The sequence below is a fragment of the Capricornis sumatraensis genome, chromosome X (genome assembly GCF_032405125.1).
Source record: "Capricornis sumatraensis isolate serow.1 chromosome X, serow.2, whole genome shotgun sequence".
Lineage (NCBI taxonomy): Eukaryota > Metazoa > Chordata > Mammalia > Artiodactyla > Bovidae > Capricornis > Capricornis sumatraensis.
In genome coordinates, this window is record NC_091092.1 from 144,629,637 (window position 1) to 144,645,548 (window position 15,912).

Consider the following 15,912-nt stretch of genomic DNA (forward strand, 5'->3'; position numbering starts at 1 on the left):
TTGAACTTAATCCAAAAGGGCACCCTGAGACAGAAGGGTTTGTTTAGGCCTTGAAGGATAAGTAGAACGTAACAGAACAGACAAATGTGAAAGTACATTCCAGCAAGAAAAGACAGCAAGCTAAAAATGGACAGTTTATCCATCTAAATGTTTTCTTAAATTTTCGAATGCCTACTCCAGTCTTTGTCTTATATTAGACACTAAGTAAAGTTTATTTAAAGAGTGATGAAAGGCAAAAAGCCAACGGATTAGATATATGGTATATCTGGAGGTAGGACCTTGGCCAATGACGTGACCTGCTTTTATAACACTGTTCCTAATGCAAATTTTGTTCTCATTACAATCACCAAATTACGACACAACTTCCAAGAAAAGCAGTCATCAGAAAGAGTTGCCGCCGTAACTGATAAATGCAGGAAGGGTTGCTTTAATTAACTGCTACTCTTGCCTATTTTTTCTTTTCCAGAGGCAAGCACGTTTCCTACACGTTATAAATAAATTCACGCATCCCATTTAGTCAACCCTTTTACTATTTGGGGGGGCTTCCCTGATGGCTCAGACAGTAAAGAAATCACTTGTAATGCAGGAGACGGGGTTCGATCCCTGGGTTGGGAAGATCCCCTGGAGCAGGAAACAGCAACCCACTTCAGTATTCTTGCCTGGAGAATCCCATGGACAGAGGAGCCTGGTGGGCTACAGTGCATGGGGTCGCAATGAGTTCAGATGTGACCGAGTGACTAACACTTGGGTTACTTTACCATTTTTTAGTAAAATTATAAATAACTAAATGTGAAGCCCATATACAAATTCTGACCAAGGAAAGGACTGAAGGGATAACAAGGTTGTGATACTCATAATGGCCAAACAGCGCAATCCTGGACACATAATGAGAAACACATACATTTAAATATCTCATTATTGAGATTATTTCTCATTTTTGAGCCAGTGTAGGGAAGTAGGGTCTGTGTACAGGCTTTGGAATTAGGGAGACTGGGGCTGATAATCTCTGCCTGTGTGTGGATGTGGGAAAACCATTTTCACTCTCAATTCTCCTTATCGTCCCACTTGTCATCACTGTTGTGAAAGTTACAAGAGATTTTGGGTACAAAGGACTGACACAGAACGGGCAGTCAACAGGTATAACAATTATTAATAACAGAATTCCAGCAGGAGAAGTACAGGCTAAAACAAAATAGACCAGAATTCTTATTTTCTCCATTTGAAAGGAGGTGATTAGATAAGTGGATGTTTTGGCAATTAATATTTGGTATTTATTTTGATAACAGCATCAGTAATGATCAGACCCTGCAATCCAAAGTAAAACAGAGTGGCATTGTGGTGAATCTGATGAAGCATAAGTCACCAAAGATGACATTCTGTCTGTTACTCAGGAACCTCACTTCCCTGACACTGATAATTTCCCCAATAATTCCCTCCACTGGAAGATCCTCCACATTCAGCATAACAAGAAGGCCTATCTGCAAACATCCGTACAAACTGTGGCTCACAAACAGTCAGGTCAAGGGCAGCGTTGTTTAGCAACAACAACAATAAAAAAAAAAGTTAAAAAAAAAAAACAGGGCAGAGAATACAGAAACCTTGGATGGAGCAAGTCGGCCCCAGGAAGTTGTTACATTCAGGTACGCCTAGTTTTACTGTATTATACAGATACTATGTTTTGTTTATAAATCAAAGCTTTGCAGAAACCTTGGATCCTCCATGTGCAGCATAACAAGAAGGCCTAGGACTCTGTGCTGCATTTGGTATCCCTCTCCCACCATCACCCCCAATCACCAACACCTAGCAACCAAACATCTAAACTCCTTTGATATAAAGACATATGTTTTAAGTATGAAAATTTGGGAAGTTTATCTGGTCCATCTCACACTTATACAGAGTATCAACCGCAAGCAGTATAAACAATAACAGAAACACCTGGGGAAAAACCTCTCCATTTTGATTTCTCAGTTCAGTGTATATTATATTCGGAACCCTTCACCTGTGAAATTAAAACAAAGTTTATACATAAAGGTTACATTTTAAAAATGCTTCTCTAATGGAAAAAAGGTTGATATTTAGTTTCTAGGCCATGTTAGGATCTGTACTATACATTTTCAGATGTATCCAATGACAAGTAATTGACACTTCTTAATGACCCCTAGTTTTAAACTACACACATATATATACACACACACATTAAATACATATATTTGCATATATGCATGCATGCTTGCGTGCTACCGTCGCTCCAGTTGTATCCCACTCGCGACCCTATGGACCTTAGCCCATAAGGCTCCTCTGCATGGAGATTCTCCAGACGAGAATCCTGGAGTGGGATGCCGTGCCCTCCTCCAGGGGATCCTCCTGACCCAGGGATCAAACCTGCATCTTGCATGTCCTGCATCAGCAGGCAAATTCTTTACCATTCTTTACCACTAGCACCACCTGGGAAGCCTACATATGTATCAAAACTATATTACATATGGAATTCATATACAGTTAAAGACAAACACTTCCATTTAGAATAGAGTCACTGAGTTTTGCTTCAAGTGGTCAGTTCTTCTAGCATATGTCTAACAGACAGAAAACAGGTGCAAGGGAAAAGGCACTTATATTATGAAGAACCATTCTGCTTGCAAGATTTAGAAATTCAGTTTCAGCTCATTTAAGAAAACACAAAGAAAAGGGTGGGTGTGGTATGGGAGGATCACAGTTGCCTCCCCAGGCCCAACAAACGCCATCACACCTCCTGGGCCAGCTTTTCTATCTCCGTCTCCCACCGTGGCGCTGTGCTGTGCTTAGTCGCTCAGTCATGCCTGACTCTGTGACCCCATGGACTGTAGCCCGCCAGGTTCCTCTGCCCATGGGATTCTCCAGGCCACAATCCTGGAGCGGGTAGCCTTTCCCTTCTCCAGGGGATCTTCCCCAACCCAGGGATCAAACCCAGGTCTCCCGCACTGAAGGAGGATTCTTTACCAATGAACCACCAGGGAAGCCCTGGCTCTGCGGTAACTCCCTCTGTGAAGTGAAGTCACTCAGTCGTGTCCGACTCTTTGTGACCCCATGGACTGTAGCCTACCAGGCTCCTCCGTCCATGGGATTTTCCAGGCAAGAGTGCTGGAGTGGATTGCCCTTTGCTTCTCCAGGGAAACGTCCCGACCCAGGGATCAAACCCAGGTCTCCCACACTGCAGGCAGACGCTTTACCATCTGAGCCACCAGGGAAGCCGGCCTTTATTCCCTCCCTGTGGCGTCATTCACCCACAGCTGCCTGCCCCTCCTCCTGAGCGACGACAACCCGTGGGAAGGAACGCAGCCTCCTTCTCTGTGGGTGCCCAGCGCCTGCTCTACTCCAGGACTGCAGAAGTGTCTTCCTCAGAACGCTACGGTGGTCTCGACACACGGATGCTTTCACCAGGCCATGGCAACCTGCGGCACCACCTTGATGCCTCTGGGGCAAGGGTGCCGCTGTGTGGGCCAATGCTCTGGCCACAACCCCCTGAAATTGAAGCCTGTGCACTTCTTCTTTTAATTCTATCAGGCTCAGCATGCAGAGTTCTGGGAGGAGGTGACAGGGGTGAGGAGCTGCCACATGGAGGGACCATAAGGGTGTCACACGGAATGATGGCATGCCCCACAGATCTGTTCACCTGTGCTAGGATGCCAAGGCTGAAACACAAATCCCACCATGTGGACAGCAGACTGGAACAGGGGACTCTGGCCCTGTCCTTGGGGCAGAGGGGTGGCAAGCATCCCCTGCCTGCATATTTCTCCTTCTTGATGAAAACACATAATCAAATTTTGTAGAAGGAAGCTGACGACAGGCTTCCCTGCTAGCTCAGTTGGTAAAGAATCCGCCTGCAAAGCGGGAGACCCCAGTTCGATTCCTGGGTGGGGAAGATCCACTGGAGAAGGGATAGGCTACCCACGCCAGTATCCTTGGGCTTCCCTGGTGGCTCAGCTGGTAAAGAATCTGCCTGCAATATGGGAGACCTGGGTTCGATCCCTGGGTGGGGAAGATCCCCTGGAGAAGGGAAAGGCTACCCACTCCAGTATTCTGGCCTGGAGAATCCCATGGACTGTACAGTCCATGGGGTCGCAAAAAGTCGGACACAACTGAGCGACTTTCACTCAAGTTGAGGACTGGGAAAGCCTTGGGCACTTTCCTTCTGTGCCAGCTGCTCCCGTGGGTGCCTCCCAGAGCTAGGGGCCCCAGTTCAGCGTGGACAGGCACAGCATCTTGGTATGCCTGTGTACTAGCACATAATCACGCCTCTACAATTACACATTGACTGTCTGCCTCCCTGCCCACTAGGCTCTAGGTGAGGAAGAATGAATTCCTGTTAACTGGTTGTGCCCAGTACCGGCACTATGTCTGTTAAACAACGGGTCCTTAATAAATGTCTGATACTGCTGCTGCTACTGCTAAGTCGCTTAAGTCGTGTCCGACTCTGTGCGACCCCATAGACGATAAAAGGCTAGCAAATAAGCCAGTTCAAAACTAAGTTACTGGGGAAAACAGAGAGGCAAAAAACAGGCAAAAGATTTACTGAAAAAAAAAAAAGATCTTAAAGGGCAATTAAAGTCTATTTACTCACATCACAAGAGTAATTTACTTAAATCCAACAATCACAACAAATATTTATTAATCATGCACTATGTGACAAGCAGTATGCACGGAGCTGAGATTATGAAAACAAACATGCTTAAATCTGATGTTCTTCCTTAAGGAAAGGTAACTGAACCTTTTAATTAGTTGCATGAAAATGAACCTTTTAATTAGTTGCATGTAGGTATGACAAGGGCTAAAAAGGAGAAGGATGTTTTTTTATTTTTTAGAGTTTAAATTGTTAAGAGTTATATTATGGAGCTTGTGAACACTTTTCCGTGACCCTTAAATGTGGTGGGATCGCACTCACCAGCAGGTGTGGTAATAACCGCTGATCTCATTTTCCCTTTTAACAAAGGATCTCCGAGTCGTGGTGTTCAGCCTTGCTGCCCCAGGGACACATTTCTCATCTGTCTTCTGAATCAACTTGCTTGTTGTTGTGGCTCAGCCGTGTCCGACTCTGTGACGCCGCAGACTGCAGTATGCCAGGCTTCCCTGTCCTTCCCTATCTCCTGGAGCTTGCTCAAACTCATGTCCAGTGCTTTGATGATGTCATCCAACCATCTCGGCGTCTGTCGCCCTCTTCTCAACCTGCTGGCTGTACCCAAATGCACGAAACAGTTAGTTGGCCACCATGACCACCAAATTCTGCCTCTGTGGCACCACAGATTTTGGCTCTGCGGACCTTCTTTCTTCTTACATTTGTGATGCCAGCACATCGCTTTAAGCCAGACCACCCCAGGCGTTAGGCCAGGCCTTTGCCAACTTTACCATTGCAGCGCAACTTCTGGGGATTCTGCTGAAACGCAGACTCTGCTTCAGGAGATGTGAGGCCTGGGTTTCCTCCTCTCCAGTTCCCTGGAGGATGCTCTCTTGGAAAGGCCACACCCTACCAGAGAGTTAGAAGGCAGTGGAAGGATGAAAGATTGAACAGTGCGTCCTTCTACATTTCCTGATATACCCACTCCCCCTTCCAGTCACTAAATCCTAATGGAGTCAAGAATTCAGCATAAGCCAGTTGTGCTACCCATAGTTGTTAGGGTGTCTTCATGATCTGCTGTTCAAAAGAAAGAAAAACAAACTCGCCTCCTTACTCATCACATCCCGCGCTCTTGCCTACAGAAAGTGTCCTGGGGCAGAGTCCAGGGCCCTGGAATCTCAAATGGGGCAGTAAAAAAGTGAGCTCCCGCCCACTCCCTCTCCCGCTTAGAGACACTCTTGGCATTTTTCAGATTCTCTTCTGTAGCTTCGGTGGGAATAAAACTGTCCTCCAACAAGGGGATCTGGGCCACCTTCCACCACAAAGCCCACCAATTCCTCCAGGCTTGACTGTTAGGATTAGACAGGGAAGACATTCTTCAGGGACAGAAGGAGCCGCCGGTCCTTTTGACTGGGTGGAAATGCCAGCCGAGTGCGGGCCGCCACGCTTAGATCTATCGAGGGCCAGTGGCGCCTGCTGACGAAAACAAGAGACTGGTCAGCTGCAGGCCGGCTCTGCAGCACCAACTTCCACGAGTTAACGCCAGCTCGCATTTTGCCACCCCGTTTTGCAGAGAAGTCACCTGGGAAGCTCAGAAAGGTTAACACAACCCGCGTCCACACAGCCTAAGGCGGCCTGAAGAACCGAACGCTGCCCAAAGCCGTAGTTCGGCCTCTCCAATAATGCTGATGGACAACAAATCACAGGCTGGCTTGCAAAAACCGAGGGACGGCCCGCCGCAAGGTGGCCCCTAGAGCCCGCCCTAACACGGACAGCCGGCCCCGCCTCGAGGCGGAGGAGACGGGAAACCACTTCCGGGAAACAGCCGGCCACAGAGCCAAGCACTTCCGGTGCAAGGCACAGGCGGGTCGTTCGGTCAGCGGACTCTCAGGTAAGGGCCGACCCTGGCTATCCGGAGATGGTACGAGCCCAGAATGTCGCCTCCCTTACCCGCGCGAGAGGAAACACCAGGGTGAAGCGGGCCGAGCGCGCGCCGCCATGTTAGGTTCGGCATCTTCAACGGAGCAGGCGGGGCCGAGCGGACGCCGGCGTCAGCGTGATGACGTCGTAGACCGGGCGCCTGCCTTCTATCCGCGGAACCTTCCTGGGCGGGCCCAAGGCGCGCGTCGTCCCGCCCTGATCGGCGGGGCCAAGTTGAATGACGGCCCGGCCCCGCCCCGCCTTCCGGTTCCGGTTGAGGGCGGGAGGATGCGCTCTGCGCGGAAGTGTCTCAGACCTGCGTTGGTAGAGGGGGGGCGGAGCGGCGAGCCGCAGGTTCTGACCAGCCCACCTGTCTCCAGGGGCTAGTGGCACGTGTCTCCAGGGGCTAGTGTGTCTGGGTAAGAGGCGTCATTCCCGCCGCACCCAGACCTCGCGGGTGGGAGGCTGGGCACTGGGCCAGCAACCGCTGGGCTGGATCCTTGGAGGCTGAGCACCCAAACCCTTTTTCCCGCTCCATTCTTAAGAAATTAAACCCAACCAGGGCTCGGCTTCAGTAGCTCAAGACACAAGCATCAGGGCCTTCAGTTCAGTTCAGTCACTCAGTTGTGTCCGACTCTGCGACCCCATGGACTGCAGCATGCCAGGCCACCGTGTCCATCACCAACTCACCAACTCCCGGAGCTTGCTCAAACTCATTCCATCAAGTCAGTGATGCCATCCAACCATCTCATCCTCTGTCGTCCCCTTCTCCTCCTGCCCTCAATGTTTTCCAGCATCAGGGTCTTTTCCAATGTGTCAGTTCTTCACATCAGGTGGCCAAAGTATTGGAGCTTCAGCTTCAGCATCAGTCCTTCCAATGAATATTCAGGACTGATTTCCTTTAGGATGGATCAGGGCCTTAGGTTCCTAAATTCCAGGCCCAGGCCAAGTACCTAATTTGAAGGTACCAAAATCCTGGGTGACCCCCCCTTTCCCCTTCACTCAGAGAGCATCCGAGTGAAGAGCATTGCAAGGGTGAATGTTTTATACACACGGTAAAATCGTGCCCCCAGAGGTTTCGAGGAAAAAAAATATTTTTCAGTTAAATTTGTTGCAAATATCAGGTGGTGCAGGTGATATTTCTTTGGGCCTTCAATTGCCTTTGGCAGTCGCAGTCTCAGTTTGTCTTGAGAAACTTCCCTATGAGATACATTAAATTGTTGAATAATTCAGTATTGCATTATGGAATAATTGTCAGTATCAGTTTGAAAACAAAGGCAAAACAAAAAACAAAGGAATGCTCACAAGGGAACCGGGTAGGGAGCCAAGCTGTCTATTTTTAATTTACTGATGCCATTTGCAAAGAGCAAATGTCTTTAATCTGGAATTTGCTATAGTCTGTAGTGATGTTACTAATGTTAACAGTCACCCAGGCCCCCAAATGTTTCAAAAGGTTAAGAAAAAAGGCCAAATGCCTTGCCAGTTGAAATTAATCCATTTGCTTTTTGCCAAGTAATTAGAAAGTAGGCTGCATAGTCTATGTACTGAACAAATATAAACATGTTAATTTTTTAAATTAACATAAGTATATTGGGTCAAGGTGAACGAGGAAAAAGAAAATGTTTCCTTGAAAGATTTGGTTGTTCAGTTACATTTTGATTGAAAATATGCTTAGACCAGAAAATTATATGTATGTAGACACACATACATTTTCTTTGTGACCCCACGGACTATATATACTGTCCATGTAATTCTCCAGGCTAGAATACTGCAGTGGGTAGCCTTTCCCTTCTTCCAGGAGATCTTCTCAACCCAGGAATCGAACCCAGGTCTCCTGCATTGCGGACTCATTCTTTACTAGCTGAGCTAAAAGGAAGCCCAAGAATACTGGAGTGGGTAGCCTATCCCTTCTCCAGGGGATCTTCCCAACCCAGGAATCAAACTGGGGTTTCCCACATTGCAGGCGGATTCTTTACCAACTGAGCTATCTGTGAAGCCCATTTACATATATATTCGCGCGTGCACGTGTGTGTGTGTGTGTGTGTGTATGTATGTATAATTAAACATGCATAATTGTATTTATATCATCACTTCTAAGAAATGATGACTAGCATCCATGTGGAACAAACTAGACCACCTTACAGGCATTTCTTGGGTTTTGTTTCCCCAGTTTCGCAGCTAGAATGAAGCCCATCAACTTGTCCTTTGCAGCGTGTGGGTTTCTGGGCATTTACCACTTGGGGGCAGCATCGGCACTTTGCAAACACGGCGGAAAGCTGCTGAAGGATGTCAAGGCCTTTGCTGGGGCTTCCGCGGGATCCTTGGTTGCTTCCGTTCTCCTCACAGCGCCGCAGAAAATAGAGGTAATTTAGTAACTAGGCTGTGTTGCTCACCAGTAAATTAAGAACAAACAGGGAAGATGATTGTTTAACTCTATTAAGTTAACTGCATAGAAGTCATCCTTTGCCTGGGAAACAGAAAAGGTTAAGACTTCTTTTAAAATGTCGCCCTTAAAGACCTGTGCTCTCCATTTGGAAAAGAAGATTATTTGGGGGGGTGATAATAAGACAAGGAAATAAAATGCCTTATTTTGCTCATGAGTGTTTCTTTAGTCTTAAGATTCCAGCTTTGTTTCTTTCCAGCAAAGATTTATTTCCCCGTTAACTGATCATGAAAACACAGAGCCTGTTCTCAAGGCCTGGAACATGTAGCTGATAAAAGTCTTTGCTTGCTTCTACTTACAGACAGGCGTGTAAAGTAAAACATGACCCTGTAATTTAAATGGAATGATAATGGAATTTAATGAATGGCTTTTTCATTCCCATAGTAAGAAGCCCTAAATTTCAAGTAGTGTATCTAGAAGTAATAATAATAAGCTTTCATTAAGTATTTCATTTAATGCAGTCTATATTTTTAAGCCCTCCATGGTGGCTCAATAGTAAAGAACCTGCCTGCCATGCAGAAGACTCGGGTCCAATCCCTGGGTCCAGAAGATCCTCTGGAGAAAGAAATGGCAACCCACTCCAGTATTCTTGTCTGGAAAATCCCATGGACAGAAGAGCCTGGCGGGCTATAGTCCATGGGGTCGAAAAAGACTTAGACACAGCTTAGCGACCAAACAACAACAACGACAGTGTATTTTAAAATCTGTCTTCTGCTTCTAGACAGTCGTGATGCTCTCTCTGACTTTGAGAACTGGCCTCAGCGGGTGGAAAATATTCTATTTGTTAATTACGTGCATCCTCTTAACCACTTGGAACAGTCATCATATAATGATTAACGCTTCCATGCCCAGGGATGAATTCAAGGTCACACTTAAGTGTTCAGAACCACAACATTTTAAACACAAGAGACTTTATTGGGAAGAGGCGCCCGGGTGGAGAGCAGGAGGGTGAGGGAACCAGGAGGACTACTCTGCCACGTGGCTCGCAGTCTGGGGTTTTAGGGTGATGGGATTAGTCTCCTGGTTATCTCTGGACCATCAGTCTGACTCACGGCCCTTCCTCTTTGTTTGCTCAGCCAAGGTGGATGCCCGCAAGAAGGATTCTGGGAGGTGGAAGGACACGTGGTGTCCTCCTTTTGACCTTTCCTGAACTCCTCTGGTTGGTGCTGGCTTGTTGGTTGCACGTTCCTCACCAGGAACCTCCCGTCATAAAATAACTCACATAAACAGCTACTCTCGGGCCGAGTTAGGATGGGCAGTTTCGGGCAGTGTCTCCCCTGACTCAGGGGCTCTGTGTATCTCGTGAATCCCAGTGCCTAGCCCAAAGCCTGATGTCAGTAGGTTGCTGGATGGATGAACTAAAAAAATCAAAGATGGGTCTGGGTTCAAATCCTGGCTATGACACGCATTCTTGATGACATAGTAGGAAAGATGCTTAGCCCTACAAACTTCAGTTTTCCTGTCTGTCCTGTCTGGTGATTATATCCACCTTGCATTCTTTGTTTTCTTTAACCTTTACTCATTTTTAATTGAAGGATAATTAGAATATTGTGTTGGTTTCTGCCATACATCCGCATGGATCAGACAGATATACGTATATCCCCTTCCTTTTAAAACTCACTCCTACGTCCCATCCCAAATTCTCTCTTTCTTATTTCTTTTTAGTGAAGTATAGCTGATTTAAAGTTGTTATTCATATCTGATGTGCAACAAAGTGACTTAGTTACATACACACACACACATATATATATACACATTAATTTGTAATATTCTTTTCTGTTTTGGTTTGTCATAGGATATTTTTTTCCATTGGAGTATAGTTGCTTTCCAGGCTTCCGTGTCGGCTCAGATGGTAAAGAACTTGGGAGACCTGGGTTCGATCCCTGGGTCGGGAAGATCCCCTGGAGGAGGGCAGAGCAACCCACTCCAGTATTCTGGCCTAGAGAATCCCGTGGACAGAGGAGCCTGGCGGGCTGCAGTCCACGGGGTCACCAAGAGTCGGACACGACTGAGCGACTAAGCAGAGCACATAGTTGCTTTCCAATGTTCTGTTAGTTTTTGCTTTACAGCATGAATCAGTTATAAGTGTAACATATCCCCTCCCTCCGGAACCCCGCTCCCACCTCCCTCCCCATCCCACCCCTCTAGGTTGTCACAGAGCCCCAGCTGGAGTTCCTTGAGTCACCCAGCGATTCCCGCTGGCTGTCTATTTTACTCATGTTAACCCCCCTTGCATTCTTACGTGAGCATGTGCCAATAGAGGATTCAGCATTGGCTTGCCTCTTAGACCCCACTTAAGGGGCGGGGGGCTTTTATTGGACGCCTTTGCCCCGGACTAACCTCCAGAGACTGTGATCTGCTCTTTGCAGACGAAGGTCATCACACCTCCTTTCTCTGTTGTACGTGTTGGTGTTGATTGGCAGCGCTGTTGCAGAGCTGCAGTTGAAACGTTTCTGAGGCCACAGAATTGTCGTGGGAGAGGAGTTGCCTTAGAGAGGTCTGTAGAAAAAAAGTGCTCAATTAGCATTGGAATCCAGCCTTCAAGGATTTTCCAAAGGTGATTAAAAAAAAAAGATTGTAATTGGGAGAACACATAGCTTGCCTGGAGACTAGGAGTGGCGGGTAAGGGCCAGGCCCAGAAGGGATTCTAGCCTGTGAAGCACCGGACATTTGGGGTTAGCTTTGTAGGGTCCAGGTATTTTGTTTGGCAGCCTTCCCTGGAGGCTCAGATGGTAAAGAATTTGCCTGCAATGCAGGGTTTAATCCCTGGGTTGGGAAGATCTCCTGGAGGAGGGCATGGCTACCCACTCCAGTATTCTTGCCTAGAGAATCCCATGGACAGAGGAGCCTGGAGGGCTACGGTCCATGGAGTTGCAAAGAGTCAGACATGACTCAGCAACTATCACTTACTTAGATAATTACCTTGTGTGGTGGGCACAGAGGTCTGGAACTAGAATTGCTTTTTTTCTGACAAAACATAGAGTCAAGTATTACTTTTCTTTTTCAGGAATGCAACAAGTTTACCTATGATTTTGCTGAAGAAATCCGAAGGCAGTCTTTTGGGGCACTGACACCTGGCTATGATTTCATGGCCCGATTGAGGTGTGTATATATATATCAATCAGTTCAGTTCAGTCGCTCAGTCATGTCTGACTCTCCGACTCCATGGACCACAGCATACCAGGCCTCTCTGTCCATCACCAACTCCCGGAGCTGGCTCAAACTCATTCCATCAAGTCAGTGATGCCATCCAGCCATCTCATCCTCTGTCGTGCCCTTCTCCTCCCACCTTCAATCTTTCCCAGCATCAGGGTCTTTTCCAGTGAGTCAGTTCTTTGCATCAGGTGGCCAGAGTATTGGAGTTTCAGCTTTAGCATCAGTCCTTCCAATGAATATTCAGGAGTGATTTCCTTTAGGATGGACTGGTTGGATCTCCTTGCAGTCCAAAGGACTTTCAAGAGTCTTCTCCAACACCACAGTTCAACACCACCAAAGCATGAATTCTTTGGTGCTCAGCTTTCTTTATAGTCCAACTCTCACATCCAAACATGACTACTGGAAAGAAAAACCATAGCTTTGACTAGAGGGACCTTTGTTGGCAAAGTAATATCTCTGTATTTTAATATGCTGTCTAGATTGGTTATAGCTTTTCTTCCAAGGAGCAAGTTTCTTTTAATTTCATGGCTGCAGTCACCATCTGCAGTGATTTTGGAGCCCCCCAAAATAGTTTGTGACTATTTCCTCACCTATTTGCCGAGAAGCGTTGGGACCAAATGCCATGATCTCAGTTTTGAATGTTGAGTTTTAAGCCAGCTTTTTCACTCTCCTCTTTCACTTTCATCAAGAGGTTCTTTGGTTCTTCACTTTCTGTCATAAGGGTGGTGTCATCTGCGTATCTGAAGTTATTGATATTTCTCTCAGCAATCTTGATTCCAGGTGGGAAAATATATATATATTCCCAGGTGGCACAGTGGCAAAGAATCCATCTGCCAATGCAGGATACACAGGAGACTCGGGTTCAATTCGGAAAGATTCCCCTGGAGAAGGCCATGGCAACCCACTCCAGTATCTGTGCCTGGGGAATCCCATGGACAGAGGAGCCTGGCGGGCTACAGTCCATGGGGTCCCAAAGAGTCGGACATGACTGAGCAACAGAGCATGTATATAGTACGTTTCTCCGCAGAGCGTGTGTAACCAGGATGCTGTGGATGAACCATAGTGAGCTCAGTCAGCGTTGTCGCTCCTCGGATGTTTACGAGGCGACCAGTCATCAAAGAGGAACTGTGCGGTGGGCGTTCAGGCCCCTCGAGATGGAAGTTCTCTTGCTCTCTGTACAGCCCCCGGCTGGACCAGTCCTGGCTACCCGGGCACCCAGTCCCGTCTCCTCGCGTGTCTCTGCCCCCGTGATCCTCCTCATCTTTAGGCCAGAGGGGCTCCACCTGCCAGTTTCATGAAGCAGAATGGCTGTCCTCCATGATGGTCGTTAACCTGCAAGCTTATGAGCTGCTCCCTGCTGTAACCAAGGAGCCCACCTGACCCCAGTGCCCCGCGTAAATGGTGACCTCCTCCTCCCGCCGATCTTGGCTGCCTTGTCCTGTCCACAGCACGCGGGCGGGGCTTTGCTCCACTGCTTGTATTTTATGACTTTTTTTTGGCTTTGGACGTGTGAGATTCTGCAGCTGCTAAGCCTCTGGCGTCCCTCTCACTGTCTGGACTCTCTCATGGGTTTCCTGTGGGGGCAGCTACGAGGCTCGCAGGCCCGAGGGGGTGCAGTCCTGCAGGCCGCTCCCTTTCTCTCCTCCAGGAGCGGAGTGGAGTCAATTCTCCCTGCCAATGCGCACGAGCTGGCCCACGGCCGCCTGCACGTCTCCATCACCAACAGCAGGACCGGGCGGAACTGCCTGGCCTCCAGCTTTTCCTCCAGGGAGGACCTCGTCCAGGTAAAGGCGGCCGTGTCCCACGGTGCAGGAGGCCAGCCAGCGCTGGTGTGCGTGTTGATCACAGTGAGCGTGCGGGGCCTTTAAATCAGGAGTCCCCAACGTTTCGGGTGCCAGGGGTGGGTTTCATGGAACACTTTTTTTTGCTTTCCCTTAAACACTTTTTATTTTATATTGAGGTATACTTAATAAATAAACAATGTTGGGATAGTTGCAGGTAGACGGCAAAGGAACTCAGCCACACATATACATGTATCCTCGTGGCTCAGCTGGTAAAGAATCCACCCGCATTGCTGGAGACCTGGGTTCGATCCCTGGGTTGGGAAGATCCCCTGGTGGAGGGCATGACGACCCACTCCAGTATTGTTGCCTGGAGAATCCCACAGATAGAGGAGCCTGGTGGGCTACAGTCCATGGGGTCACAGAGAGTCACACAGAACTGAGCTACTAAGCACAGCACATTCTCCCCCAAACTCCTCTCCCATCCAGGCTGCCACATGACACTGAGCAGAGTTCCCTGTGCTGGACAGCAGGTCCTTGCTGGTTCTCCATGTTAAATACAGCAGTGTGTCCATGTCCATCCCAGACTCCCTGACTATCCCTTCCTCCATCCTTCCCCGCTGGGAACCATAAGGTTATCACAGAGGATTGAGCAGAGTTCCCTGTGCTGTCCAGCAGGTCCTTGCTGGTTCTCCATGTTAAATACAGCAGTGTGTCCATGTCCATCCCAGACTCCCTGACTGTCCCTTCCCCATCCTTCCCCCCTGGGAACCGTAAGGTTATCACAGAGGATTGAGCACAGTTCCCTGTGCTGTCCAGCAGGTCCTTGCTGGTTCTCCATGTTAAACACAGCGGTGTGTCCATGTCCATCCCAGACTCTGCAACTATCCATCCCCCCATCCCTCCCCCTGGGAACCATAAGGTTATTACAGAGGATTGAGCAGAGTTCCCTGTGCTGGACAGCAGGTCCTTGCTGGTTCTCCATGTTAAATACAGCCGTGTGTCCATGTCCATCCCAGACTCCCTGACTGTCCCTTCCCCATCCTTCCCCCTGGGAACCATAAGGTCATTACAGAGTATTGAGCCGAGTTCCCTGCTGTCCAGCAGGTCCTTGCTGGTTCTCCATGTTAAACACAGCGGTGTGTCCATGTCTATCCCAGACTCTGCAACTATCCATCCCCCCATCCTTCACCCCCACCGCCTTAGCCAACCCTAAGTTTGTCCTCTAGAAGTCTGTGAGTCTCTTTCTGTTCGGTAAGTTCTTTTGTATTACTGAGGACAGTTTTTCCATGGACTGGGGAAAAGTGCGGGAGGATTTTTGGGAATGATTCATTTATTCATTACTCGTTACATTTATCGCCCACTCTATTTCTATTATTATTGCATCAGTTCTGCCTCAGGCCCTCAGGCATTAGACCCCGGAGGTTGCGAACCCCTGCTCTAAATCCAGCTTTGCATCTCGGGCCTCATAGATAATGGGTGCTGCATCAGTCCTGCGTCTGGTGGACGGATATCAGTGTTCCCGAGGCCACAGCACAGCAGGCGGCTCCCAGAGGCCTGGGGACGCGCCCGGTGTCTTCTCTTACGATGTTCACACGTGGTCACATTTACCCTGTGCATGAACTTGAGCACCAATAACTGTTCTTTACACTGTCGTACGTTAATGCTCTGCAGTTCATGTAAGACTTTGTGCGTGGACTACCGTATTCAATCCTTCCACACACCTTCTGTATATCAGGCAGGACAGGCGAGATTTACGCCTCTTCTGTTGCTTTTTTAACAGAAGAAAGGGGCAGAAAGATTTTATGTGACACGCCCCAGGGTGTACCGATTGCCACTGGGAATCCAGGTCTCTTAACATTTTCAACCGAATGTTCCCTTTCGTTTCTTCTGTTTGGCATTGACGCCTTTCTGTCCACACACATGTGGAAGCTGGTTGAGAATTCATGATCTCTGGGAGTTGTTTCAGCTGACTTGCAAAGAGCAATGCATTGGTAAGGGGATACATGAAATATTTTAAATTG

At 48.0% G+C, this 15,912-nt stretch overlaps 1 protein-coding gene across 1 annotated transcript in view; it reads left to right on the plus strand.

Moving 5' to 3' along the window:
• The first annotated feature begins 6,457 nt into the window (after window positions 1–6,457).
• The window catches only part of PNPLA4 (patatin like phospholipase domain containing 4), a 42,853-nt gene continuing 33,398 nt past the window's right edge, over window positions 6,458–15,912 (plus strand). The window contains exons 1-4 of the mRNA XM_068962948.1: window positions 6,458–6,479; window positions 8,679–8,871; window positions 11,959–12,053; window positions 13,756–13,891. Of these exons, the coding sequence (XP_068819049.1) occupies window positions 8,692–8,871; window positions 11,959–12,053; window positions 13,756–13,891 (411 nt within the window). The 5' untranslated portion in view covers window positions 6,458–6,479; window positions 8,679–8,691. The remainder of the gene's footprint in view (window positions 6,480–8,678; window positions 8,872–11,958; window positions 12,054–13,755; window positions 13,892–15,912) is intronic.